Source organism: Ochlerotatus camptorhynchus, unplaced genomic scaffold, assembly GCF_037179485.1.
Source record: "Ochlerotatus camptorhynchus isolate MF236.1 unplaced genomic scaffold, CSIRO-AGI_Acam_v1.1 ptg000434l, whole genome shotgun sequence".
Lineage (NCBI taxonomy): Eukaryota > Metazoa > Arthropoda > Insecta > Diptera > Culicidae > Ochlerotatus > Ochlerotatus camptorhynchus.
Window position 1 is genome coordinate 2,082,929 of NW_027040920.1, and position 27,906 is coordinate 2,110,834.

The following is a 27,906-nucleotide window of genomic DNA, read 5'->3' on the forward strand; positions in this document are numbered from 1 at the left end:
AGCAGAGCAAATTGTTTTGTTTCGCTACACGTTCAAGCACACACAAATCCGCGAATGGGCTGCCGACAAGTGTGGATGTGGATGCTGATTTTGTTTTCATTCGATGAGTGGCCGGAAATTCGTAATTCCGAAATGGGGAGGAAATGTGATGAAACTGACACTTAACGGGTGTTACGTTTGATAAGGGAAAGAACTTGAGAATTTATGAAGTTATTTTTTCTGTATAGGTAAATGATAAATAGATTTGTTTTAATACACTGCTTATGTGGTATCTGGCAACAGACTAAAATGTTGGTTTTGATTATTTTTGTTTTGATTACCAAGGGATTAAATACACCGTCATGGAACCATTGTAAGCAAAGGGCACTTGGCGGCAGTGTGAAAAACGGCTTCATACTAAATGTTATGGCCTATTATATGGAAGTTTTTCGATTGTATTATGCTTTAAATCAAGCTGTAACGTACAGCAGAGTATCATAATCTGAGCTGAACTGGGTTTACACGTGATTAGGGCAACAATTTGTTAGCAGTCAGTACAGATTAATAGGCGATGTTGGGTGCAACTGCCATTGCACAGTGGGCTAGGAAGGCAATCTAGCTGGTCATAATTAATAATTTCCAAGGCTTGGTGTCCACAGCAATGTTTCTTATTTCTTTATAATCGTCATCAATAGATATCATCATATATGTTGTTCAAAACTCATCCTCATAGAAGGCGCCAAAATTGAACTTCTCGCACTGAAATTTTGTGCCTTATCGTCTTAAGCAAAGATGTTTATCTTAATATAATTAACCACTCTTCTGATGACGTAAAAAATCCAAGCTTACCGTTTTTGAGTTATTAGGACAATTTTAAAAAAAATAGTGTGAAAATTGTTATTTGATTTCTCTTTTGATTCAAGATACTACATTTTCATGTCGTAAATTTACATAGAATAGAGAAATACAAAACTTTCGCGTGGGTAAGAAATACAATCTGGTCGAACAAAATTAACAACATTGGAACGAAGTATTCCTGTGCCTTGGTCTCTTCAGTATAGTTACTCATTTTAACCATCTATTGACATAACCATGTAGTTCAAAACTCATCCGCAAAGATGGCACCTGAATCAAACTTTTCTCTCTGACATTCTGGAGACTTGCCGTCTTCGACAAAGATGTTTATCTTTCAAAAATAAACGGTGACCGGACAATAGCCACCCTAGCAGCACACTTGTCACTGAGTAGTTGTGGTAACTTGTATGTAACTTAATTCAGTCAGAATTAAGTTGCATCAACATCTATAATGGCAGCAGCACGCATGGGAACCATCCGTATGGCTAACATTATTATGGCTATTAGACTGATGCAATATTTGAATTTTTTGCTCCACGGTGCACAAACGGTTCCAAATTGGATCCTGATTAACCTATCAAAAGTTGAACTCATTTATTAATAAGCTGACTTGGCACAAACCTTATGAAGTTTATATGGGAATAACTAATGGAAAACCAAATTTTTGGTCCTTGTCATCCAGCCTTTTTTCAACGATTTGGAACCGTAGAGCGAACATTTCAAATTTTGCATCAGTCTAATGCCCAAGCAACACATTACCTAGTTTGATGGCATGTGTTGCTCAAATCATTTGCAGTTGACTCCTTACTGTTCTTTGACGATGATGATGATCTATCCCAGAAGTTACTAAAAATCACCCTTATAAAGCTAAAATAAGAACACTCTTCTTTGACATTTTTTTAATCAAAAATCCTTATTGAAAACTCCTTAATTTTTTCTCTCTTGAAGTTAACTCTTTCTTTATGTTATGAGCTGTTCTTTGATGGATTTTTTTTAATTCAATTGAAATAATCACTAATTATGTTTCTCTTGGAGTTGACACCTTCATAGCTGTTCTTTAACCGATATATATATTTTTTTAAATTCAATTGGAATGCTCTCGAATCATTTCTCTCATGCTGTTTATTTGTTATGTTTGCATCAACAGACTAGAAACAGTCCCAATGATGGGTTGTAAAAAAATCACAGATTATACAGACTACATATGGGGTTTTGGTCCAATTTCCGTCATACTAAGCAAAACCCGCGCTTTACCTTTTTTTTAACGGATTTGAACAAACAATTGAATATTTTTCACCTTTCCATACGTACCGTTGGATTTGATAAAGAGTCACAAATTGTTGAGATATTGTTTAAAATCTAATATTGCTTCTTGATTCTAAATTCGTCCTACGAGTTTCAATTCCGTCCTAACGCATTGAAACGCCATTAGATTTTCTTCGTCTCACAGATAAACGTGAAAAAAGGGGATTCGCTAGGAGCTTTTGTTTTGTTTTGCACGGTAACCGCAAAATACCCAATAATGACTACAAAGTAAGCATTTTCGAGCGAATTTGGGACAACCCACAAAATGAGTAAAGTTTTACCCATTTATGAGTAATTACAACTACAAAAATAAGTAGTAAGTATTCATTTTTGAGTAACAAATACTCATAAATGGGTAATATGTTTACTCATTTAATGGGTAGTCCCAGTCTCCCTCGAAAATGCTTACTTTGTAGTCAATATCGAGTCTTTTATAGTCATTATTGGGTATTTTGCGGTTACCGTGTGAGAACAATAGGGAGCAGCACCGTCGGGTTAACCTCACTTTTTTGACGTCTGGCAGTGGTTTGTTTCCATGGACATAGAAAAAAAAAATTAAAGAATTTATTAAATATGTTTTTAGATTTTTTGGAAAGGAATATTTTTTAAACGAACATAGTCGGATACTCGGTCGGATATCAAATCTTTTAATTCTTTTAATTTAAAACCTCAAATCCACTGTAAACGACTAACAAGCAAAGGTAAACAAACCACCACTGGATGTCAAACTGATGCATGCGGGTTCATTGCGTTCATTCGTGACGTCAGCGTGCAGCATCCTATGAGCGTAAATATTCATACAATGCGCTCTGATAGGATTTATGTTGTAGCTAATGAACTAACGCATCGGAATAAACCTTGATTTGTGCACGGTGAAATCACTGATATTATCAACAATCAATACGAAACTAACGATTTTAAATTGGCTCACCACTTTAGTAGCCTATTGGTCCCAAGCAAACGATTAACGAACCATATTCTAGTTGAAATTCTATTACTACACTATGTTTGTTTTGATTCGCTATGAAAGTTTGACAGATAACATCAGGGGTGTGTGGATTCATGCAGAACACGCAGGGGTGAGTGAAATAGCTTGGGACTGCTTGGGACCGTTGTTCTGGTACTGAGTGAGCCAAAAATAATAATGATTTTCTTCGGGACCCAGTGGTCTTAGAGTTACCTCTATGATATTATTGATCTTTTCTGATCGATAGAACGAAAATGGGCGATTACGACGAAATAACGCTCTACCCTACTACAGTTACAAACGAAAATAACAATGTCATGTACTACTAAAAATGTATAAGTCTAAAATTTTACACTTCAGTGTTCACTCGGCTGTCGACAGAAGCAGGCCACTCTCGATGTGTGTCACGCGATCGTCTGCTTACTCGGCAGCAACTATTGTATGGTCCTCCTCATTGTTCTTCGTCAGCAATTCTTTCGATCGATGCGACGTCGACTTTGGAAAGCAGCCATTTCGTCATGAGTGTGTGAGCGATGACCACGTTTTGCGTCCATTGCTGCAATGGAAGCGCTCTGCCCCTCGTTGGCGATACTGCCATGCAATGAAACCACTGGAAGCTAATCCTGTTCTGAAGGAGGAGGCTTATTGGATAGCGGAAGATAAAGTGTTTATTGTGTTGTAACTTTTGACTATACGATGTTCTGTATAGTCAATAAGAATCCGCGGCTCTGTAAAGTTATTTCGATTGAGCCTTATTAGATTAATTAATAAAAAAAAATTACACTTAGCTGTTTGGCGTCAAGCGCCTTCGGTGAGCAAAAAATGGCAGGGAATCTTCGGCGAAGCATATTCCGTGTCATGTGGAAATCGAACATCGACGCTACTCGGTTGAACACTCGCTGCAAGCCGTAAATAGCGCTCCCTATTAGTTCGAAGAAGTGCAAGTCTTAGCATAAGACTGCTGCATAGTGACCGAGGTTAAACATTAATGTTCACTTGTTGCAGAATTGCTTCGCAGTCGATTCTTCCTTGCAGAGTATCGGTGACGGATGAGGCTCTGAAAACATCTCTTCGGATACGTAAGTGCAGCGATTCTCGTAGCTTGGAAGACGAAGTGGCAGCTTACGGAGCGCGCAGCGAAGAAAACCTCGTTGCACAGATTCAATTCGCTCGGCCCCATTGTTGTAGTTCGGGCTCCAGACTGCAGAGCAGTATTCCAACGAGAGAGCAATAGAGCGATTTCAAACAGTAAATGTCTGTGAAGTTCTTAGTAATCTTGAAGACAAAGCCAAGAGTTCTGGACGCTTTGTCGACGACATACGATATATGGTGTGAGTATGTCAGCTTTGAGTCCAGAAAAACGCCCAAGTCTTTCACGCAATGCACCTGTTCGATAGTCGTGCCTAGTAGTTTGTAGTTGTTCTTTGACAGATCAAATCTTTATTAGGAAAATTGAGTTGAAATACTCACACATTATGTTTCTCTTGGAGTTGACTTCTTCTTTATATCAGGAGCTATGCTTATACAAATAAAAAATGTTGAACACTCTATTGACATGCTTGCAAATCATTTTTCCCTTAGATCATCTCTTCCTCTGTATTATGAGCTGTTATTTGACAGATAGAAGCTTTTGAAAACTCCGCATGAAAATGCTCAAAAGTTACATCTCTGGGGATGTGCACATTCCACGTGAACTGTTTTTTAGATGTTATGGATTCTCTCCTATCCCGTGGACAATCATCGAATTTTTAAAAAATCGTTTGGGCCATTGACATTCCCCAAGCCCCTTCCCCATAAACTGTTCACGTGGTATATGGACAGCCCCTCTCTTGGAGTTAACTCCTTCTTTAAATCGTGAGCTGTTTGTTGACTGATAAAAGTTATCGAACAATCCAGCTGGAAATTTTAGGTATCGGGTTTTCATGGATAATCATCCTTTAGAGGTAACGGGTCATTCGGGCTGTATCACGCATAAGAGCAGTTTCAGCCCGATAGCGAAAAAATAAACAAATTTTAGATTTTATCTCTCAGAGCTCCATGAAACTTCACATAGTTGTGCGCTAGGGACGATGAACCAAGATTGTGCTGGAATTTGACCATTTTGATTCGCGCTTAATTTTTCAAAAGTTCTATGAATTGCTCGGAAATTCTATGATCATCTCGAAAGTACTATCTACATCTTGGAAGTTCTTTCAACTGCTGGGAAGTTTTATGAACATCTCGGAAGTCTTACGAACATCTTGGAAGTTCTATGAACTGCTCGGAAATTATAGAATATCTCGGAAGTTCGATGAATATCTCAGAAGTTCAATGAACATCTCCAAAGTTCTATGAACACCTCGGAAGTTCTATGAACTGTTCATATGCTATATGAACTGCTCGGAAGTTCTATAAATTCTGGGAAGTTCTATGAACATCTCGGAAGTTATATGATCTTCTCGGAAGTTCCACGCTCCTCTCGGAAGTTCCATGAACATATTGGCAGTTCTATGAACACCTGTGGAGTTCTATGAACTTTATTAGGTTGATCGACTGGTATGTATGGAGATTTATTTTTATGGCTTTCTGAGTCTATGGTAATCCAAACGGTTAAACTGTTGAAAATCTCTTTGTATTGCTTGGAAGTGCTATTAATTTCTTGGAATTTATATGAACACATCGGAAGTTTTATGATCATCTCGGTCGTTCCATGCTCATATATGAACTTCCTTGAACATCTCGGAAGTTCTATGAGAGTTTTGAAAGTTCTATAAACTTCTCGAAAGTTCTATGAAATGCTCGGAAGATCTATGATCATTCAGGAAGTTTTATCTACATCTCGGAAGTTCTATGAACTGGTTGGAAGCTCTATAAACCATCCGGAAGCTCAATTAACATCTCGAAAGTTCGATGAATACCTAAGCATTTCTATGAACTGTTGAGGAACTCTATGTACCACTCGGAAGTTCTATTAAATTCTCGGAAGTTCGTTGAACTGCTCGGAAGCTCTATGATCATCTCAGAAGTTCCATGCTAATGTCGGAATTTCAATTAACATCTCGGATGTTCTATGAGAGTTTTGGAGGTTTTATAAACTTCTTAGAAGTTCTATGAACTGCTCAGAAATTCTGTGAACTAGGAAGTTCAATCTACAACTCGGAAGTTCTATGAATCACTCGGAAGTTCTATGAACCACTCGGAAGTTCTATGAACTACTCGGAAGTTTTATGAACATCTCGGAAGTTCTATGAACTGCTCGGAAGTTCTAGAACATCTTGGAAGTTCGATGAACATCTCTGAAATTCTATGAATATCTCAAAAAATCTAAGAACACCTTGAAAGTTCTATGAACTGTTTAGAAGCTCTATGAATTGCTCGGAAGTTCTTTGATAGTTTTGGAAGCTCAATGAACATCTCGAAAGTTCTCTGAATATCTTGGAAGTTATATAAACATCTCGAAAGTTGTATGAACACCTCTGAAGTTCCATGAACTGATGAAAAACTCTTTGTACTGCTTGGAAGATCTATAAAATACTCGGAGGTTCTATAAACTGCTCGGAACTTCTATGATCATCTTGGAAGTTCCATCCTCATCTCGGAAGTTCAACAACATGGAAGTTTTTCGAACATCTCGGAAGCTCAATGAACTGTTTGGAAGCTCTATGGATATCTTGGAATTTCTATGAGCTGCTTGGAAATTCTAGAACATCTCGGAAGTTCCATGAACATCTCGGAAGTTCTATGAAAGCATTGCTCAAAAATTCTATAATCATCTCGAAAGTTCAATCAACATTTCGGAGGTTCTATGTACATCTCAAAAGTTCTAAGAACACCTTGCAAGTTCGCAAGGTGTTCTTAGAACTTTTGAGATTTTCATAGAACTTCCGAGCTGTAGATTGAACTTTCGAGATGATTATAGAATTTTTGAGCAGTTCATAGAACTTCCAATGCTCTCATAGAACTTCCGAGATGTTCCAGAATTTCTAAACTTTATGAACTGCTCGGAGACTGCAATTCTCGGAAATTCTATAAATTGCTTGGAAGCTCAATGAACATCTCGCTCGTTCTATGAAAGTTTTGTAAGTTCTATGAACATCTGGGAACTTCAATGAACTGCTCGGAAGATACATGAACATCTTTGGAGTTCTATGAACATTTAGACAATTATATTAATTTCTCTAAAGTTCTGTGAAAAAAACGAAAGTTCTTTCAACTGATGAAGGGGATGCTGAAACGAAATGAATGCAAAGAAAATTGAATAGAAAAACGAGATTCTCAATAGTTTTGGAATGCCGTGAACTTGTCGGAAGTTCTATGAATAAATATGTTGGTAGTTCAGTAAACCTATCGAAAATTCTGTGAACTTGTAGGTAGTTCTGTGAACTTGTCTGAAGTTCCATGAAATTTTAGGGAGATAAGTGAACTTGGGGAAAGTTTTATGAATTTGTCGGAAGATATATGAACATGTTGGACATTCTGTGAGCTTGCCGGTAGTTCAGTGAAATTGTCTAAATTTTAGTGAATTCAACTAATGTATCTCAGATATTCTCTCAATATATCAGGTTGATTCAGGATTATTCCAAAGCCCTTCAGTTGATCAAACATCATTATAAAGGCTGGGTTCGATTCCCGGTCCGTTCTAGGAATTTTTCGAGCATAGAGTATGCGATTGTACTAGTTACATAGTTGTACAGGCAAAAATGGTGCAGGCATCGAAAGCTCTCAATTAATAACTGTGGAAGTGCACCTAGAACACTAAGTTGAGAGCACGCAATAAGCTAATATGCGATAAGAAATAAGCTTGAAATGCGAAGAAGAAGAAGAAGAAGAAGAAGAAGAAGAAGAAGAAGAAGAAGAAGAAGAAGAAGAAGAAGAAGAAGAAGAAGAAAATAAATATGACGAAGAAGGAGGAATTATACCAAAGCCCTTCAGTTATTCAAAGACCTGCATAAAGTTTTTAGGCCATTTTTTCAAGACTTCAGGTTGTTCTGAAGGTCTTTAACTGTCCATCAATTCAAGTCACGTCTCCGAGGTATTTTTTAAGACTTCAGGCTGACCAGAAATTATTCCAAAGACCTTCAGTTGATCAGAAATCTCCATAATGTCCTTTTAAAAAAAAATCAATACTTCAGGGCGATGGGGTATTCTTCTGAAGATCTGTTCATCAATGTAGGTCGTGTCTCTTAGATATTCTCTCATGATATCAGGTCAACGAGGAATTATTCCAAAGACCTGAGGTTGATCAAAAATCTCCATAAAGAACTTTGAATATTTTTTCATGACTTCAGGTTGATTAGATATCGGTCTGAAGATCTTAAACAGTTCAACAATTAAAGTATTGCCTCTCAGATATTTTTTTAAAGATATCAGGTTGACCAGGAGTTATTTCACAGACCTTCAGTTGATAAAAGATCTCCATAAAGAACAAGATGAGAGGAGCAACACGAAAGTTGGGTAAAGAAGAATTGCATTATAACACACCATCGACTGGAAATGCTTTCGGTGACGTGGGGCTTTAGCTAGTGATGAAACGTCACTAGAAGTATTTCACAGCCACAGGCAGTATTTTTGCTTGCAGATTTGAAGACATACTTTAAATCTTCACGTACATCGTACGTGTTAGGCAAAGAAGTGTGCGTTTGGCTTGTACTGTCGCATTAATGGCCCTTTGCTTATTTGCAACTTCTATTCAATTTTCATACTGTCGTACTCTAACGGAACTATCTACCTTCCCTCTTCTAAGACCATTCTCTAGCTAATAAATTATCACACTAAAACTTCATGTTAGATAGCATTTTCAACCAACTCTGAAAATCGCAAACTTCGCGTATGAAGTAACATAAAAAACACTTTGAATGTCCATAATGTCATTCGATTAATTTTTCAAGCCTTCAGGTTTATGGGGTATTATTCTGATTATTCTGACGCTTGTTTCGATTTGGTAAATAAGTTGTAAAATATTTGGTCTAACCCTTGCCAAATATCACAATCGATTCAGGTCGCAATCAATTCCCATTCCCCCGTTCCACTGGAACCGGCACCCCTGACTCCAAACGGGAATAGCGATCATTGACCTTAGACAACTCTCAGGTCTGATGATAGGAAATGATTAAAACCAACCGGCTTCCATTTCCTTGAAGCACTCCAGAACAGCTAGATTAACTTGTGATCGATAACGGTTTGGAACTTCTTTACTTGCCTTAACACGAACCTCCCCTAGCGTTGAGCCCTACACAATAGTGCAAGCGACCTGTCGGCTGCAGCCATCATAAAAGAAGGAACATAAATTCATATCTTCTTTTGCATCGACCTCAAGGTCCGTCCCGCAACCAACCGCATCCGCAAAGACTGTACACGAGAAACACTATAATGTCTTAATTACCCCCTATTTCTGCTTCATCACTTCTTTGAAATGCGACCATCGCAGGTACCTCTCTGTGTCTGTTCGTGTTCGAAAGGTGTTGGAACGACAATTTCCTTTGGCTTCATAAAAAATTCTATTGCCAGATTAGGCCTCGCTCAATCGATCGTGCCGCGCCGCCGTTCGCTCCAAAGACAATAGCCCCTTCCAGCAGAATGGAGACCCTTCGAACATCGAACAATCAATTGAGCTGTTAATAAAAACGTAACACGAATCAAACCTTCCTGCAACAAACCTCAGTAGTGTCCGAGAAAAGCGATAAAACAAAATTTCTGCCTAAGGTCCGAGACCCTGTGCTGCTGCCATCTGCAAGCTATCGATCATCAAATCTCTTTAGTCATGCCCGATTATCGGCGGCAATCTCGGTTCGAGGTCCGAGGACGAAAGCAGAAACAAGCATGCTAACTCGTCATTCTACACGAAACTTTCTCTTTCGTTACAAGCGGTTTTCCGGCGGTTCCCCTCTACCCGCTCCCGGCTCAATGAGCGGACTGCTGCAGCCTGCCGAGAGGTCCCAAATGTCGTGATTAATGATCGTCAGAAGTCAACACCGCGCATAAACATAACAAAGCAGCAACCGGTCGGATGAGGGGTGACATAGGGCTTTCCCACCGCTGGAAGAGGCCGGACCCATAAATCCGGATTGCTGTCGTGGTAGGAAATGGGATTACTTCTGTTCTGCTGGGATGTTTGCGCGGTTGTTTGTGCGGTGGATGGCGTCGTCGCTCTTGGTGGTGATGATTTATGGTGTCAGTAAGATGGACTGGCGAGCAGCGGGGCATCATCGGTGGGCGTCGGAATGTGCTAACTTTCACCGTTCTGGAGTGGAACTGGTTCCTTGTGGGATTAGGAAAATTCGATTACAGACCGTGGAATGCACAGGATTTGCATATGAATGACGTAAGTTCGTTAGGGGTTTTAATTATTCGGTGATTGATTTATTGGATGATACCACCCGCAACGGTTCTGTTCATGCTTTATATTCAATTGGTCGCTCCGAAACAGGTTGGCAGGGGGCTTGAATTTATAATCCGACTAAATTGGTTGAATATGCCCGTTAAGAAGAAATGTTAGACAATTTGTGAAAGAGTTCAATGTGAGTCGAAATGAACAATAAGATGCTGCCACCTGGAGGGTTTTGGATCAAATCAGATCCCTGTAGATTTAACGGGAAGATGGATCTTAACGGCATCTAATATAATTTTGTTTTTGAACTCCCACCTGCATTGATTGTAGCATTGTTGGTTTGGATTCAAGTCGGGCTCTATTCACTTTTCCCGGGGGCTCTTGGAACTTGTGAAGGTGTTACAAAAATGGTCCTGCCATGGTCCAGGATGGTGATCGTACTTTTGAGGAAGATTGACCGCTCGAGATTTTGAAGTTGCTCGAAAGAAGAGGATTCAAACTGCACAAGCAGACCCTTAAATATGCCCGCTGAGACCCCGAATCTAATCAACAAAATGAAAATCAAGGACTCTCAAGCGGTGCCGGTGGTGTAGTGGTAAGCGTGACTGCCACTCACTTCAAAGGGTCTTGGTTCAATCCCAGTCGGTGCCGTCGGGATTTTCTGAGGCATACAATCTTTGATCACGCCTTCCTTCTGAAGGGAAGTAAAGCCGTTGGTCCCCGGCCATGAGTTCATGGGTCGATAGGGAGAGTCCAGGTGTGGGAACTGCCTATCTGGCGTCGGTAGCATTGGTATGCAGTACGGAAAACGGAAAATAAATCATGGAAAAAAGGACACTCAAACGTCAACGTGCAGAAATGAACCATTTTTGAGAACTCTGAGGAAATTTTAAAGCAAACTCAGTATTTTTCAAAAACCAAAACTGAATTTACTGATACTGATTAGACCTGCCATCCAAAGTTACCTCTGAAATCTCATAGATCTGAGCTCAGAGCCCCAGTGCAGAGATTGCTAATATAAATATGATGAAATGTAAACATGTATTTTAATTATACCCACGAAAGATTTCGTACAATTTTACGTTTTCTATTCCGAGAATTCAGTCCACTGTCACAATTACTTTCACTGTTTGTTACATACGAATAAGGCTGTACAGGAGACAGTTGCGATCAGCTGACTTTTTTGTTTAATAAGAATTTTTGAACGATCTCAGTAGAACCAACAATGAATATGAAACTAACGATTTTAAATTGGCTCACTACTTGACTAGCCTATTGGTCCCAAGCAAATCAATTAACGTGCCCCAGTCTTGTCAAAATTCTAGTACTACACAATGTTTGTTTTGATCTCGCTATGAAAGTTTGACAGATAAAATGAGGGGTTAGTGGATTTTCCTATGTTTCGAGGGGTGAATCGATTAGCTTGGGACCGAAGATAGTACCAGAGCTGACCCAAAAAGTTGAGCACGTTTCTTCGGGACCTACTAGTCTTAGAGTTACCTCTATGGTAGAACTGGCAGTTTATTCTCATATGAATTTCTGCTTTGTTTATGTCTACATTCAGCACCATTAACACCAGATCACTCACACACTCTAGATTCCTAGCTGTCAGTTCCACTGAGAAACGTCTCTTGGATCACCTTATACTTTCTAATAAATGAAAAATAATGGCGGATGAAAGCTAGAATTCTGAATCTCGGTAAACAAGCAATAAGGTGATCCAAGAGACGTTTCTCAGTGAAACTGACAGCTAGAAATCTAGAGTGTGTGAGTGATCTGGTGTTAATGGTGCTGAATGTAAACATAACAAAGCAGAAATTCATATGAGAATAAACTGCCAGTTCTACTGTGATCTGTCAAAAGTTCTTGGTAAACAAAAAAGTCAGCTGATCGCAACTGTCTCGTGGACAGCCTTATGGTAAAACGAAATCTCTGCTTATCAGATTACCAAGGTCAGCGAAAATATTGTTTGCTTTGGCGCCGAAATTTGGGAAAAATATGAAATAAGCCGAAATTTAATTTTGCTGTAGTGCTGGATCACTGTTTAAATGTTTTTTTTTGTTGAATTCTCAGTAAGTTGTAATTATGCCTTGCTAGCTCGGTTTTAGGTATTGCCGAGCTTGAGAATTATTTTTAAGTATGATGACTATGAAGAATGTAACCAAAATCAGTTTTTTTTTCAGAATGATACTTGATTTACCTGACAATGCACAAGACTTTACCGAAATCTTTAATAAGCTGGTGGTCTTTTGAATAGTTCCGGATCAAGGTTTCGAACAAAGGAGGGGGGGAGGGGGATTGTGAATTGTTTTTACTATGAAGGATTTAATCGAATGCCAATAGGCCGAACGCTTTAATACTGCTGAATGTAAGGGAGGGGGGGGGGGAGTCACCCATCCTGCCCCTTCTTCTTGGGAGAATATTCGAGGGATGATGTTAATTTTTGAACAGATTTTTTTTAATTTAACGTCGCTGTCTGTTCTGCAATCGATTGCCAATCACCGACGAGCGTCGATTGTCAGTTAATTGGTGATTCATCATAGACGGCAATCAAGTGCCAGGGATGCTAAAGACTGTACTTCAAAAAAATGCAACTGACAAAAATGGTCACCAAAAATTCATTTGAAGTCGGATATTTTTGAAACTCGCAGGGAATAAATAAACACATATTATCTATGTTTTAGCAAAGTTGGTTCATTCAACCTCCTCTCCTATGGTAAAATTCCCGCACCGACTTAACGCTACCCATCTAATCCTGTGCAACACTTGCGCCATCTTTCTTACATACTTTCATCCACTCTTTCTTCAAATCCTTGTCGTTTTTGAAGACCTTCCCTATTTTCCGGAGCTTGCTCTTCGTAATCGCACAGAATGTTTCTATCGGGTGAAGTTCTGGAGAGTTTGGCGGATTTGCCTTTTTCGGCACAAAAACAACATCGTTGGCTTCGTACCACTCCATCACCAGTTTCGCGTAATGGCACGATGCCAGATCCAGCCAAAACAGAGTTACACCTTCGTGTGACCGGATGAGGCATTCTTCTCTATATATTTGGCCGTTGATGGTACCGGTCGTTATGCCGCACCCACAGATTGCGTGCCTAAGTACTTCTTGGCAAATTTGTCGACCTTCTTCTTCCGGAACTTCTCTGGAACTTCTCCGGAACATCTAGGTGGGACTTGCCGACGAAAAACTCTAGGCTGGGGATCTGCTTGGCGTCTGTTTTAATGTACGTCTCATCGGTCGTCTTTGCTTTTCTTCCGCTGCCAGCTCGCCGCTAGGTCGTCTGAGTCTCCTTGAACGATTTTACCACACGGGACACGGTCGAATTGTCGATTCCAAGCTGTTTCGCGATTCACATGTGGGACTGGCCTGGATTTTCAACGACCGCCACCATATTTTTTTGTCGAAACACTTCTTGCTTGGAAGCCATCTCGTTAACAATTTGACAGATTGTGATGAGATTTTGCACATGTAAAAATTTCACTCTAAACTAGTTTTACTAGAAATTTCATCAATTTTTACCCATGTAACAAAAAGTTATACACAAAAGAAAGTGTTGAATTTTTTTCGAGTACAATCTTTGCTTCCAAATCTGGAATCAATCGAACCCATAAACGTATGGGTTGGGACCAACGGCGTTACTTACCTTCTGAAGGAAGACGTGACCAGAGATTTGTTCACCTCAGAAACATCCCAACAACCTCGGCTGGGGTAAGAAAGCTGTCACGCTTGCCACTCAACTACCGGTGCGGTCAATTGATGAACAGTTGAAGCTCTTCCAAATAATACTGATAGTCACAAGTCTTGAAAAATATCCAGAGGACTTTACAGAACATTTATGAAACCTTCGATCATTGACAAGATCATTTAAGTAATCGCTGATCAACCTGCCGACAGGAGAGAATATCTAGAAGATGTATTTTTCAATTTTTGAATAGCAGCTTACAATCTAATGAAAGTGAGTTAGAGCACAAAGATATGTCAAGACGACTCTCTCGAGAAGGAGGCTTTGCTATTCGTGTTGCTTCACCAGTGTTCAAGATAGTCAAGTTGAAATTGTCGCACAAATCATGAAAATACCCGCTCTATTGTCATCCTATGCCCCAGCCAGTACCATGTAAATTCATATCGCCCAGTATTAGAACTGAAGATGGGAGAATAGTAACTAAACTCCAAAGTTGACGGCGGTTTATGGAAGTCCTTGGAGGGGCATGTAAAGGGTGTTCAATAAGTTCGAATACATCTTTTCATCGTTGTGTCGGTGCGCACCATGTGCAGTCTGTTTATTGGTATTGGTGTCAGCTTTAGCCTCATATATAGGCTAACCGACGCGCACGGTGTCGACTTGCTGTCATTTGCTGTTTGTTCACCGCGCACGATGAAGGAGTACCGCGACTGCCGAACTGATACTTTCGCGGCACGCAGGTTAGGACTTCGTGTTTTCTGATGAGAAACTCTTTGTTTTGCAACAGCCACACCAAAATGATCGACTGTGGGTGCCGACGTTTACGTTTACGGATTTACTCGCGCTAGTGTACTCGCCAACTAGCACGAATTTCAGTTGCTCCTAAAATTTCATGCTGGTAGACGCTGATGTCCTGTTTACATTATGCTAGCTTTTACCTAGCAGCTAGCTCATTAGCGCTAGTGAAATAGCATAAGCGTAAACACCCCATAAGACTTTGTGGCCTCCCAGCTCTCCGAACCTTAATCCCCTGAACTTTTATGTTTGGTCGTGCATGCTGCGAACATCAAGTGAGCACTATGGAACCAATTTAAGAAGCTCATCTCCAAAAACTGGGACGAGATGCCGATGGACCAGGTGCGTGCCAGGTGAAACGAGTGAGCATGCTTGGCATACACAGTTTTGGTCACGAACTGCTCATTCGCTAATAACTTTGCGCACAGCTGACGAAACATAGTTCTTTTTGAAGCAATAGATAGAATAGAGTTATAAATACGTAAAAAAGTAAATTTTAATTCTAGTAATAAACTGTATTTGTTTTTAGGTTGTAAAAGTGAAATGAAAAATGCTCGCTGCACATCTTGGACTTCAAGTGTAAAAGTTCATTGTTGTTGATTCAAATGTAAATATTTACCTACTCTTTGCATATCCATAGCAGACTATGATCCTAATCTATCAATTACTTTAAAGGAAAATAAGTTTCAACAAACTGAGTGAAAAGTTATTAGCAAATGAGCAATTGGTGTGTACAACTGCGCATGCCAAGCATGGGAGTGGGAGGGGGTGCTGCAAGCTAATATTTCGTAAAGGTTCTTAATAAACAAATGCTACATCTAGATAAAATTGATAAATAGCAGATTTTGAGCGATGGGCCCAATATTAGATCCATAGGCCAACATTAGAGCCATTTACCCTAGTTGGCATTGAGATTTTATAGAAGGAGTAGCATTTTTTGATCCCAAAAGTACGCCACGATATAAATCATTTCGGTCCAGGCTGATAATGATCGTGGAAGTTTAGTTCATCTTCAGAAGAAAGCCATGTTTAAGTATAATCCATAGAAAGGGGCCATTAGACAGTCAATTGCTTGAAGTAGTTTGCAACTGTAGGAACAAGCAGAAAATAACAAATATTAAATAGCATTGACTTTCCACTAGAAAAGCTCAAAACTACCACTCACTCATTTCGTCATATCTCAAAAACTATTTGCCCAAATCATTTGCCTTAGAAACTCATCAAGTAGAAGAGTTTTCCAAAGTGTGGTGAAAATTTGAACCCAGAATATTACGAAATAAAAAATCTCGTTAATGGTGAAAATAGGTCAATTTTTTAAAAAGTGGATACCTGCCGGTAATCAGTCTGTTTACTGTAGTTACTATAACAAAAACAAAATGTGGGTACACCTATGTAAATCTACATTACAAAACCTTTAAATTTATGTTCTAAGATCAAGAGTAGCTTATTTGGTTGTGGAGTAATCGCTTCTGAAAGTTGACATTTTTAAAAATCTCGAAAATCCAGGGTTGTAGCCCAGAAGGATCTAGGCACTTTAGAGTAAAATAAAAAAGGTGTTTGCTCAGAATGCCAAAATAAGCGTTTGGTTAAGTTTGGCTCAAATCGGTGACATCGACCACAACTTTTTAAAATTCTGTACCCACTTGAGCTGGAATGACCCATATGCAATTCTCATGTCATGCATTAGCAAAATATTCAAAATCGTACTACAATGTTTGAAAATTTAAATACAGCCCTTTGCCATGTTATTTTGATTTATTTGAGATAAAAGACGACCCCAAAAGAGAATCAGTTTATTTGTCATAATTCATTTTAATTAGTCGATCGCCGCTCCGGTTACTGTAAAATAAACATTTGCCGAAAGATGATCAAGTCAACATGTTTGGAACTTAATTTTGAATGGGATAGGAACATAATTTTGAAAATTTAATCTTCAAGTAACGATATTGAATGTTGTCTTATTTCAAAACATGGAATATTTATTTCAAAAGTTCAATATATTTACGCTATTCGGCCTTCCATCTCTTTTGAGATAGGCTTTCAAGGACATCAATAATTAGGTCAAGAACTCTAGGATAAAAAGTCCTTGCCGGGATTCCGTCGAGGGCTTGAAACTCAATTTAAAGGATAATATTTCTAGAAAAAAATCTATCCTGAACCAGAGCCTTTCAGCTAATTAGATTTTCCGGAAATTGGTTCTTGAACAATTTTTCGAATTCAAATGTGAGAATATGGTCAAATACTATAATATCAGACGGAACAATTTGAGACTCTCCTCAAAATTATGGACTAGCATAAACATAAGTCGATAATTCTATAACCCGATGGAGAGTTGACTGCACCCCGATACGGATCATTCTTAGCACCAAGGTCAAACAGAAATACGCTTCAGATAATGCATCAGCACTGATTTAGTCAATTCAACCAACGCACCATTTCACTCATAATTGATCTACTTAACGTCACAGATTCACTCCCATACCGGAACGCATCTCCGCGACACGGCACATTTGCGGCCAATTATGACACACCTCAAAATAAATGCCTATCGTATGATCTTGAAACACCCAACGACGATGAAAAACGGAACCACGCACTTAATGGACCGTCATCATAACTCACGTCCGTCTGTCCGACCGTCCGTCCGTCCGTCCGTCCGGCTAGTGGCTCATTCATCCGGCCATCACCGGCGGGCGGTGCGCCGAAAACCGTTCATTGTGGCGGCGGTAAAAGATTTAGATCTTTGCCGAATATCAAATCCGACGACGACAGTGCGTAGAAGAAGTGTTGAACCCTTTCGCTTTCGTTTACGCTCAATCTGTGGTCGGTTTCGGTGGAATGGCTGTGACAACACGGTTAGAGAGAGAGGGAAAAACTCATCTAATTAGCCTCTGTGACGACGACGACGTCGACGACGATGATGTGGATGGCACCCTGCGGGGTGGTCCGCTTAATCACCATCCGACCGCGTACGGTAGATAAACTCAAATTTCCTCCAATTAAAAGTAATACGTTTTTTTTTATTTCGGGGAATGGCTGAACTTGGCTTGCATTAAAAGTCTGCACGCGTCTTTGGTAGAGACCCCGTATCTAGGAGGGATGAAGCGATGGAAGATAATTGTCATTATAGCGGATCATGTGTTTCTATCTGCTCCGTGTTTTGGATTCCGGTTAATCACTTTCCTCTAATCTGATTGTCTTTTGTTTTGTATTTTCAGTTGATTGCCGTGTTGGCATTGTATAAGAGCGTTGAGGCGCAAAATGCAACTTCAAAGGTGACAGACGCGGACAGTAGCGCTTCGAAGAAGGAAGAGACTTCGAAGACGGAAACGAACGAGAACTCGGAGGAGACCACCAACCTAGACGCTCGCGGAAAGCGAAACTTGGAGTTGGGGAACTACGGTTACAACTACTACCAGACGGTTCCGTATCGAGCGGATCGTCGCATCTCGAACGCCTACCAAGACTCCCGGCCACCCTACTACCACCCTAACAACTATGTCCATCACTCACAGTCGTTAGTCGGTCCTCCACCGCCCCACCAATACCACGGTAAACCTCCTCCCTACGCGGTCCAGATGGAACCGCTCTTGAAGTATTCCGAACAGGATCCTCTTTATCCTTCTCATGTCCTTCCCGCAGGTTTCGAGAGTGACGTCTCCAACTCCGTCAGTAACTACCAACCAACGGGGCCACATCATCATCAGCCAGTCTACCTGGAAGCTCCGGAACCGATCATCGAGATCATCATCAAGGAGAGCAATGATTCAGTCCCTTACGAATATCAACCGCTTTCTCCCTCCAAGAAGAAGAAGGAAGAGGTGCAGGTATTCTACGTGAAGTATCACAAGGACGACAAGAACGGTATCGTTCTGGACTCGCCAGTACCTGCCTTGAAGCCACTGCCAGATGAGAGCGAAGAAGATAACGACGAAAGTGGCTCGCTCCATGAACAGCCAATTGTGGTTACTCCAAGCCCTCCTCAGAAGACAACTACCCTGAGAGCCATCATCAATCCGGATTCTGATACTTATCATAGCAACAGTGGAATTCGCATTTCTTTCGGCGTTGAAGACAAACATCAGTCTGGACATCAGGTCTCTGAGACGGAAAGCGAGAGTGTAGCACAGCCTGTCATAGCTTTGCCTCAAGGTCATCACTTGCCACAACCACACGCTCAGACTCAACCACAGGTCCAACATCAGCACCATTCTAGTCAACACAAAGCTGATCAATTCTACCAACAGCATCAGCAGTTCCTCCAGCAAAGATCGTTCCCAACTCCCGCTCCATTTGCTGCTCAACCTCAGTACCAACAGCAACCTCCTCAGCCTCAGCAGAACTTTGTTCAGAATTTCGGACCATCCACTGCCGCTCCACTGTATCGTTCTCAGCCTCAATACCAATTCCAGCAGTTCCCTGCTCCATCCCATCGCTTCCAGCACTTCGATCAAGGACGTAACTATGTTCAACCCCAACAGCAGTTCCGTGGACCACCACAACAACCGCAGCAATACGTCCAACAACCTCGTCAACAGGCACACTTCAATGCTCCTCCACCTCCACCACCACAACCCCAACCCCAACCTCAGCCTCAGCCTCAGTTCTTCCCACAGCCTCAGCAACATCGTCAACCACAACCTCAGGACTTCCAACAACAATCCCAGCCAAAACCCATCCCGATCCCACTGCACAACATCAACAATCAACCCCCACTAAGACACCAATACACTCAGGCTCCTCAGCAGAACCAATTCAACCAACCCTTCAACAACTTCCACCAACATCAACAAACCATTCAACCACCCAAGCCAGTACTCCACAACCAGCCTCCACCACCTCCACCACAACCTCAACCCCAGCCACCTCAGCAGTCCCGATTCCCAGACAATAATCGCCAAACTGCCGTTCGAGGTAACTTCGTAGAAATCCCACGTCCTGTCCAAGGAGGACTCGTTCAACAAGCCGCCCCCAATCTAGGAACCACCCGAATCCCAGATTACCGAACAACCGCTGCCGAACACCAAACTAACCTCAGGAATATTCTTCCTGCAGGTGGTGAACTGGTCCAAAGCGTTCCCAAGTACGAATCCCACATTACCGAACACGTCAAATCGGACGGCAAGAAGCAAAGCTTCTTTTCCACTCCAGTTTTCAACATCCAACCGTCTCAGGAATTGATCAGCCACTCTGTTGCCCCACAATACGAAACCACTCCACCAAAGACCTTTGCCCAACAATCGAGCTCTGCTCCTCCTCTTCCAACACCACAGCAATACGTCAGCAAACCTCTTCCCACCCCTCAGATCATCCCTAACTCGGAACCAATCAACCAAAGCCTTCGCCTAGCCAATCAAGTCTCGCACCTGATCAACGTTTCCCCTCGCAATAACTACCAACAACAGCAGCAACAAACTCAACCGCAGAGGCCTCAACCGGCCCAGCAATCAAACTTCGTCTGGAATGGAGGCCCAACTCGAAGCTCTAATTTTGTAACTTCCCCCTCACCCCTACAACAGTACCAGCAACAGCAACAGCAACAGCAACAACAACAACAACAACAACAGCAACAACAGCAACAACAACAACAACAGCAACAACAGCAACAACAACAACAGCAACAGCAACAGCAACAACAACAACAACAGCAACAACAACAACAGCAACAACAGCAACAACAGCAACAACTACAACAGCAACAACAGCAACAACAGCAACAACAGCAACAACAGCAACAACTACAACAGCAACGCCAACAGTACCAACCACAACCTCAACCCGCTTTCGGAACCCGCACGACGGCTACATTCCCGAAAAGCAGTCCCATTCTGCCGACAACACCCCGACCCACCACGATCCAGCGTCCAAAACCGACGAGCTCCCCCACTGAATCCAGCGGCATCGTCTCGGAGAAGAAGCAGAAAGCCATCCTAGACCTTCCGGACGAAGTTCCGGACGATATCCGGCAGCATCTGCTTTCCTCCGGTATTCTCGAAAACGCCGACATCAGCGTCCTGGACTACGACAAGCTCGGAGAAACCGCCCTGGAGAACCTCCCGGCAGAGCACCTGGCTAACTTCTTCAGCTCCGGAGGTTCCTCGCAGCTGGCGGGCTCAAGCAACGTCGTATCCGTCGTCAAACCGAATGGAGAGAAGGTCTCCGATAAGTTCATCTCCAAAAACTACGACGTCAAGGACAAACGGGTGAAGTATGTGCTCGGTGAATCGACAAACTACGAAGAGCAACCGCCAGCCACCATGCCGGAGAAGCAGAATGTCGACTTGAAAGTGGTGAGATTCGACTCGTCCAGCCAGAAGAACGTCACCGACAGGTACATCAAGCACGACTCTACGATTTTGCCTTCGGTCGACATCGCCACCGGAGAGAACGAGCAGAACGATCAGGTCTACAATCGCTACCTGCCGCTGAAGATCAACGGAGCGCAGTTCCCGATTCCGGATGCGGTCGAACTACGAGGAAGGCGCATTTCCAGTGTGGTCGTTCTGGCACCGGTGGACAGTCTGAAACCGAACAAGAGCTTCGTGATCAATGCCGAGGCGGAGGCTTCGTCTGAGGAGGACGAACAGGCCCGGTTCGAGCGGGATACGCTGCTGGATTCGAAGAAGGTTAAGTTCATTGCCGGGGAAGCGCTGAAGCAGTTGATCAAGAAACCGTCGACGGAGAATTTCAAGCGGTGGCTGGAACGGGAGGGTAAAACCGAAGTCGACCTACAGAGCGTTGTCCTTCTTGTTACTAGGTAAGAATCGTAGTGATTTTAGATCGTCTGCCATCAATTCATATGTTTACCATTAACTCTTTATCCGACCTATTTCGCAGAAACGAGAATGACGACCAGGAGATCTTCATGTACGACATCGCAACGAAGGGCGTGACGCACCTGAACGGTGAACTGTCGCAAGCATTCGTCAAGGTTGCCGAGGAGAATGCCCAGACGCAGAACCTGGAAGAGCTACCGATCGTCGACAGCGGAATCGTCGAGCAGATGGAAGCCGGTGCCGTCAGGGACCAGGATGCGTACGAATCTTCCTACGAAGTAGAAGACGAGGAAGCGGACGAAGACGCTTCGGATGAACAGGCGGAAGCCTCCGAACAGAAGCCCATCTACGTGTATCCGATCAACAGCAAGTACCGAAGGGTGCAGATCAACTCTGGCTACAGTAATATCAAGAATTGAGTGGCGCAGGCTGTTGAGAGACGATTGATTGCGATAGAATGAGAGAGCCGATCAAATCTTCTGCATAGTTCAAATTTCTTCTTCTTTTTAATGCTAGCAATTAGAGAACGAAAGCGATCACGAGTCATGCCGGTTTTGTTCTGTTATATTGCCCCGAATGAGAGTGCGAATGAATGCTTAACTAGTTTTTGTAGTAGTTCTTTCAAAAATTCACAAACAAAAAACGATTTCGACACCGTTGGAAACCACAACCACAGAAGCAACACGTCGCGCAGCGATGGTTGTCCGTTAGGGAAGAATTTGAACAGGATGATTTTTTGTTTAAATAAGAAACATCTTTTGTACATAGAAACTAATAGAAATCTGTCTTCCTCTGTGAAAGTGGGGGGAAAGAAAGTTCGAAAGTTGCCAGAAATAGAATGTTAAAAAAAAATCTTTTCCGAGATCCGGGTTTTTGCCCAATAAATCGTAACCTTAGAGTAGCTAGTACTTAACTGTCTAGGTTTAACAGAAGTGGGAGCAATAGAGAGTTTCAAACTCGAGCTTAGTTAGTGACGCAAATGACCGCAAAAGTCAGTAGGATTAGTCAGTTGGAGCCAATTCAAAGCGAAGCTCAATTGTAGTGTATTTTTTAGGTGGAAACTGCTGGATCAATTCTGGGAACAAAATCAAAATTGTTACGAACAAGAACACTTATTTAATTAAATTATGTTATTTTGTAAAAACATATCGCTTTACAGGAAAAAAAAATCGTACTCTTTACTCAGAATCTGTCCTAAAAGTTGACCTGTAATTTATTGTTAGGGGATGTTCATAAACCACGTAGATACATTAGGGACGGCGAGGATCTACGGCCCATACAGTCCATATAGATTATCTGCGTAGTTTTTTAACAGTCCCTTTACTTTACGGTTAAGTTTTGTTTTCCGACTTTGAATCAGTAAATTAGGAAGCAAGATGACAGTTGAGCTTTTATGCCACATTGTAGGATAAATTGACAATACCTTTTCAAAATGCTCTGTAACTGCTAATTACTTTTTCTTAATGAATAAATAAATAAATAAATATTGATGCAACTGTTTTCGGCAGGATTTAATTACTGATGACAACATTCTTTCAACAGCGGCGCCGGTGGTGTAGTGGTAAGCGTGATTACCTCTCACCCCAGCAGGCCTGGGTTCAATCCCAGTCAGTGCCGTCGGGATGTTCTGAGGCATAACATCTCTGATCACGCTTTCCTTCGGAAGGAATGTAAAGCCGTTGGTCCCCGGTTCATGAGTTGATGAGTCGATAGGTAGGGTCCAGGTGTGGGAGCTGCCTTCCTGGCGTCGGTAGCATTGGTGCTCAGCACGGAAAACAAGATCGACGGAAAACAAACCAAAGGAAAAAAAAAAAACATTCTTTCAATGGCTATCTAGGAATTCGACATTTAATTCGTCTTCAAATGTAATAGATGTCTCCTAGCCAGGGACGGTAATCCAGCGTGGTAATATCAAGAATCAATACGAAACTATCGATTTTAAATTGATTCACTACTTGACTAGCTATTGGTCCCAAGCAAATCGATTAACGTACCCCAAAAGTAGAGTTCGTTTCTTCGGCACCTACTAGTCTTAGAGTTACCTCTATGGTAATATGGAGATTTCCGGATATTCAGCGGTTTCTACATACTGACAAGGAAAGCTTTTTTGGAAGAACAAACTTCATAATATTTTTTTCTTAAATATCCAAGTTCTGTTAAATAATATTTTGAAAGATCGATGCGTACAATAGAGACTCCTTTGAAGCGCCATCCATGAAGAGTGTGATAGGCGATTTTGAGTGGAAATGTAATCCCAATCGTTTGTTTATACTTCAAAACTCAAAATAATACATATTTTGATGGGCATATTGCAAATTTTCATAGAGAGTGATAAATTGATTGATCTGAGATGCTCCAACACTTGGTCTAAAGTTGAAAAATTGAATTCTGTATCATTTTTGCAAGGATCCTGATGGTGTTCAGGAATATTTTTGTTGAGAAAAGTGAAAAATTATAATTGTACCTTAGTGGATATGATCATCCGGATTTCTTGTGTGTGAATAATTTAGGTGCAAATTAATTCAGAAATGTGGAAAATCGTATAATTTATCAATTACTGATGGAAATTGGCAAGATTTTCAATGAAAAATGCTGTAATTTGGGTTGAGAAAAATCGAAGACTTCAAATCAAGAAGAAAATCAGGAGACTAGAGTCGGTGTATAATGAGTCACGCCAAGAGAAAACCAGTTGAACTCGCATCACGGTTTCCGAAGGATTCCCTTTCTTTTCACTTGGCAACAGAGGACTTCTACATCAACTTTAAATGACTTCTAGCGAGAACCAAACATAACGGCTGTAGTGAATCATAATATCAGTGATTTTGTCAAATTATCTTATCAAAAAATAGTAGAAATTCTCATTACTGATCAAAACCAAACGTATCCCATGACCATTTAATGCTCGCTGCGTGTTTATGATGATTTCTTCAATTTTATTTTATATTTCATTGCAATACCTTTCGTAGACCTTTCATAGCATCGAAATGTTTATTTACTTTGCACGATAGGTAGCCGATTTGACAGTTCAATAGGTAGACTTGGCTTCACTCTTGGCGTGACTCATTATACACCGACTCTACAGGAGACAATAAGGGCAACGCCTCTTCTGAGCAAAAGTGGAACCTGTGTATGATGGTGTGTGTTAATTCGCGAGTGTATTCACAAACTTAGGTAGAAATAAATAGCTGATAATTATTGGTTTTGTTATGATTGTCGTAAAAGTGAAACGTTGCTTTCTTTGCTTTATGCTGACAATGAGTAAAATTCCAGCTGAAATTGAACAGATGCGTAAGTAAATTAGTTTTGAAACTTAAAACTATGGCAATGATGCCATTCACAATGATGGTGGGACCTTCCTCGATCATTAATTAGCTATCTCAGAATTATCTTCCACTTTTCCTTAGGCCTTTAGTGATGCATTTATGGGCATTCGGATGGTGCATTAAAGGGTGATACGGTCAAAATTTGGTCAATATCAACTTGACGTATTTCTTTCAATTTTGCATTTAAAAAACCTGAACACCCCTCATTTTGAAGGTGTGTGTGTGTAGAATGTTGCTCCTATTTTGATTTTGGAATTCACTCTTCAGTTGTCAAAATGCCGTCCAAGCAAGAAGAGCAGCGTATCAAAATTTTGCTCGCGCATCGCGAAAATCCGAGCTACTCGCACGCAAAGTTGGCAAAATCGCTAAAAGTTGCCAAATCAACCGTTACAAATGTAATTAAAGTGTTTGGGGAACGTTTGTCGACAGCCAGGAAGTCTGGATCGGGGGAAAATCGAAAACCGGAAGCCGCTGAGACGACAAAGAGAGTTGCCGGTAGTTTCAAGCGAAACCCTAACCTCTCTCTCCGAGATGCCGCAAATAAGCTGGGTGTATCGTCTACAACCGTGCATCGAGCCAAAAAACGAGCCGGACTATCGACTTACAAGAAGGTAGTGACTCCAAATCGCGATGATAAACAAAATACGACGGCCAAAGCGCGATCCCGGAGGCTGTACACGACGATGCTGACGAAGTTTGACTGCGTGGTAATGGACGACGAAACCTACGTCAAAGCCGACTACAAGCAGCTTCCGGGATAAGAGTTTTATACGGCAAAAGGAAGGGGAAAGGTAGCAGATGTTTTCAAGCACATGAAACTGTCAAAGTTCGCAAAGAAATATCTGGTTTGGCAAGCCATCTGTACCTGTGGCTTGAAAAGCAGCATTTTCATAGCTTCCGGGACTGTCAACCAAGAAATTTACGTGAAAGAGTGTTTGAATAAACGTCTGCTGCCTTTCCTGAAGAAACACGGTTCTTCCGTACTGTTTTGGCCGGATTTGGCATCTTGCCATTACGGTAAAAAGGCCATGGAGTGGTACGCCGCCAACAACGTGCAGGTGGTTCCCAAGGACAAGAACCCTCCCAACACGCCAGAGCTCCGCCCAATTGAGAAATACTGGGCTATTGTCAAGCGGAACCTAAAGAAGACCAAAAAAACTGCTAAGGGTGAGCAGCAGTTCAATGCAAACTGGCTTTCTGCGGCGAAGAAGGTGGACAAGGTAGCTGTAAAAAATCTGATGGCAGGGGTCAAGCGTAAGGCCCGGCAATTCGGATTTGGAAAAGCGGAAGCCTAACTGAATATTTTTCCTGAATTTTATACTAATTGAACTTGAAAAAGAAATTTAATTTGATTTTTTAAATAAACGATTTCACCGATTTACACGCGTTTTCCCTTGACCAAATTTTGACCGTTATCACCCTTTAGTAAAATACATGCCCGTTCCGCACGGCTTTGACACCTGGCCACAGCTGGGGAGTTAAGTTGTGACGCTCGGCAACTTAGCACAGTACTCGCTGACCATTTGAATGTCACTGGCCAATCAGACACTGTTGTTATCATTCTTTGGAAGGGGTCGGTCGATTCCAAGAATTGTGAAAGCATACAGAGGATCACTATCCGGTGGATTCATGTTCTGACAACATCTAAAATGGAAATATATTCTTTGTCAATAAGTACCGTTTAGGATTGTAGTCCTTCAACCTTTCATTTTCATTTCCTGCAACATTAGATCCTGCTACGCCTTCCGTTGGATCGTGATATAGGTATAGGATCTTTTTCTTTTTGAATCCTAGAATTTTCAGCAGCTTCCGAATGACGGTAGTTCACTCAATGGTGGTGGAAGCTACCAATTCCTTACTATATATTCCTTCCAACAGGCAAAATAAACAATATTTCGGTTCCTCGTTCACAAGTAAAAGTTACTTCCACTAGGTATCGATCCGAGTTTCAATCCTCTACTTGATCCACCATGACAAGTTTTTCGGTTTGGAGTTGGAAAATCACCGGCTTGCTGGGATTAGAATACAAATTGCCGTGAAATTGTGTAGAGCAAAACAAAAACAATAACAAGTACCGTGTTATGATTATTCGTTTCGGTGACATTAGGTCACACACACAGTCACTGTTAATGAGCAGTCTCACCAACACTTGTGCTTCAAAGTTCCACCTTTGATTGAGAGAGGCGCTGTTATCAGTGACGTTTGACATTTATATGGGAAAAGGGAACAGTTGCCAGTCTTCTTGATTTGTAGTCTTCGGAAAAACCCTTATTCTGATGTAAACAAGTGGTGTAGTTGCCGTTTCCTCTCAAACTCGCCTGGCGCACTCTACATTGGTGGTGCACGATATTTCAAAACTACCCAAATTTGGGTGGAATCCACCCAGATCGGTCAAAACTGAACCTACCCAAAAATGGGTAAACTGTGTTGGGAGCGACAAGTTGACAAATGAACAACATCGACATGAATCCGATCGACATTGTCCATGTGTCAACTTGTCACTCCCAACACAGTTTACCCACTTTTTGGGTAGGTTCAGTTTTGACCAATCTGGGTGGATTCCACCCAAATTTGGGTAGTTTTGAAATAGCGTGTGGATTAAAAAGTCCTACACTGTACCAAACCACCGTCTTCTATTCGAATGAAACCTCAGACAATTCAAATCCGAGGGGGGCGACACATCTAAATCTCAAGTTTAGATGCTCAACAAATCTCACACTAGCGAATCAATCTTTGAAACATCTTCTTTCATTTGTCGCATCTACTTGCATCGCGCTCATCTTTTTGCAGGACATCTTCAGAATCGCCATCAATCTTCTTTCTATCTACTCAGCGTGCGCGCAGTTAGCCACAGCAAAACGCAATCTTTTCTGCATCGTAGATAGAGTCGTCCCCCTCGTTCAAATCGTAACAT

General features: G+C 41.4%; 1 protein-coding gene across 1 annotated transcript; it reads left to right on the forward strand.

Moving 5' to 3' along the window:
• Window positions 1-18,105: 18,105 nt before the first annotated feature.
• On the forward strand, window positions 18,106-22,297 carry LOC135711618 (alpha-protein kinase 1; the record flags this gene model as incomplete). Its single annotated transcript, XM_065234486.1, has 3 exons — window positions 18,106-18,445; window positions 18,536-21,650; window positions 21,731-22,297. Coding segments are annotated over 3 exons (3,813 nt in total), but the record flags the coding sequence as incomplete, so codon positions are not given.
• Between the last annotated feature and the right edge of the window lie 5,609 nt (window positions 22,298-27,906).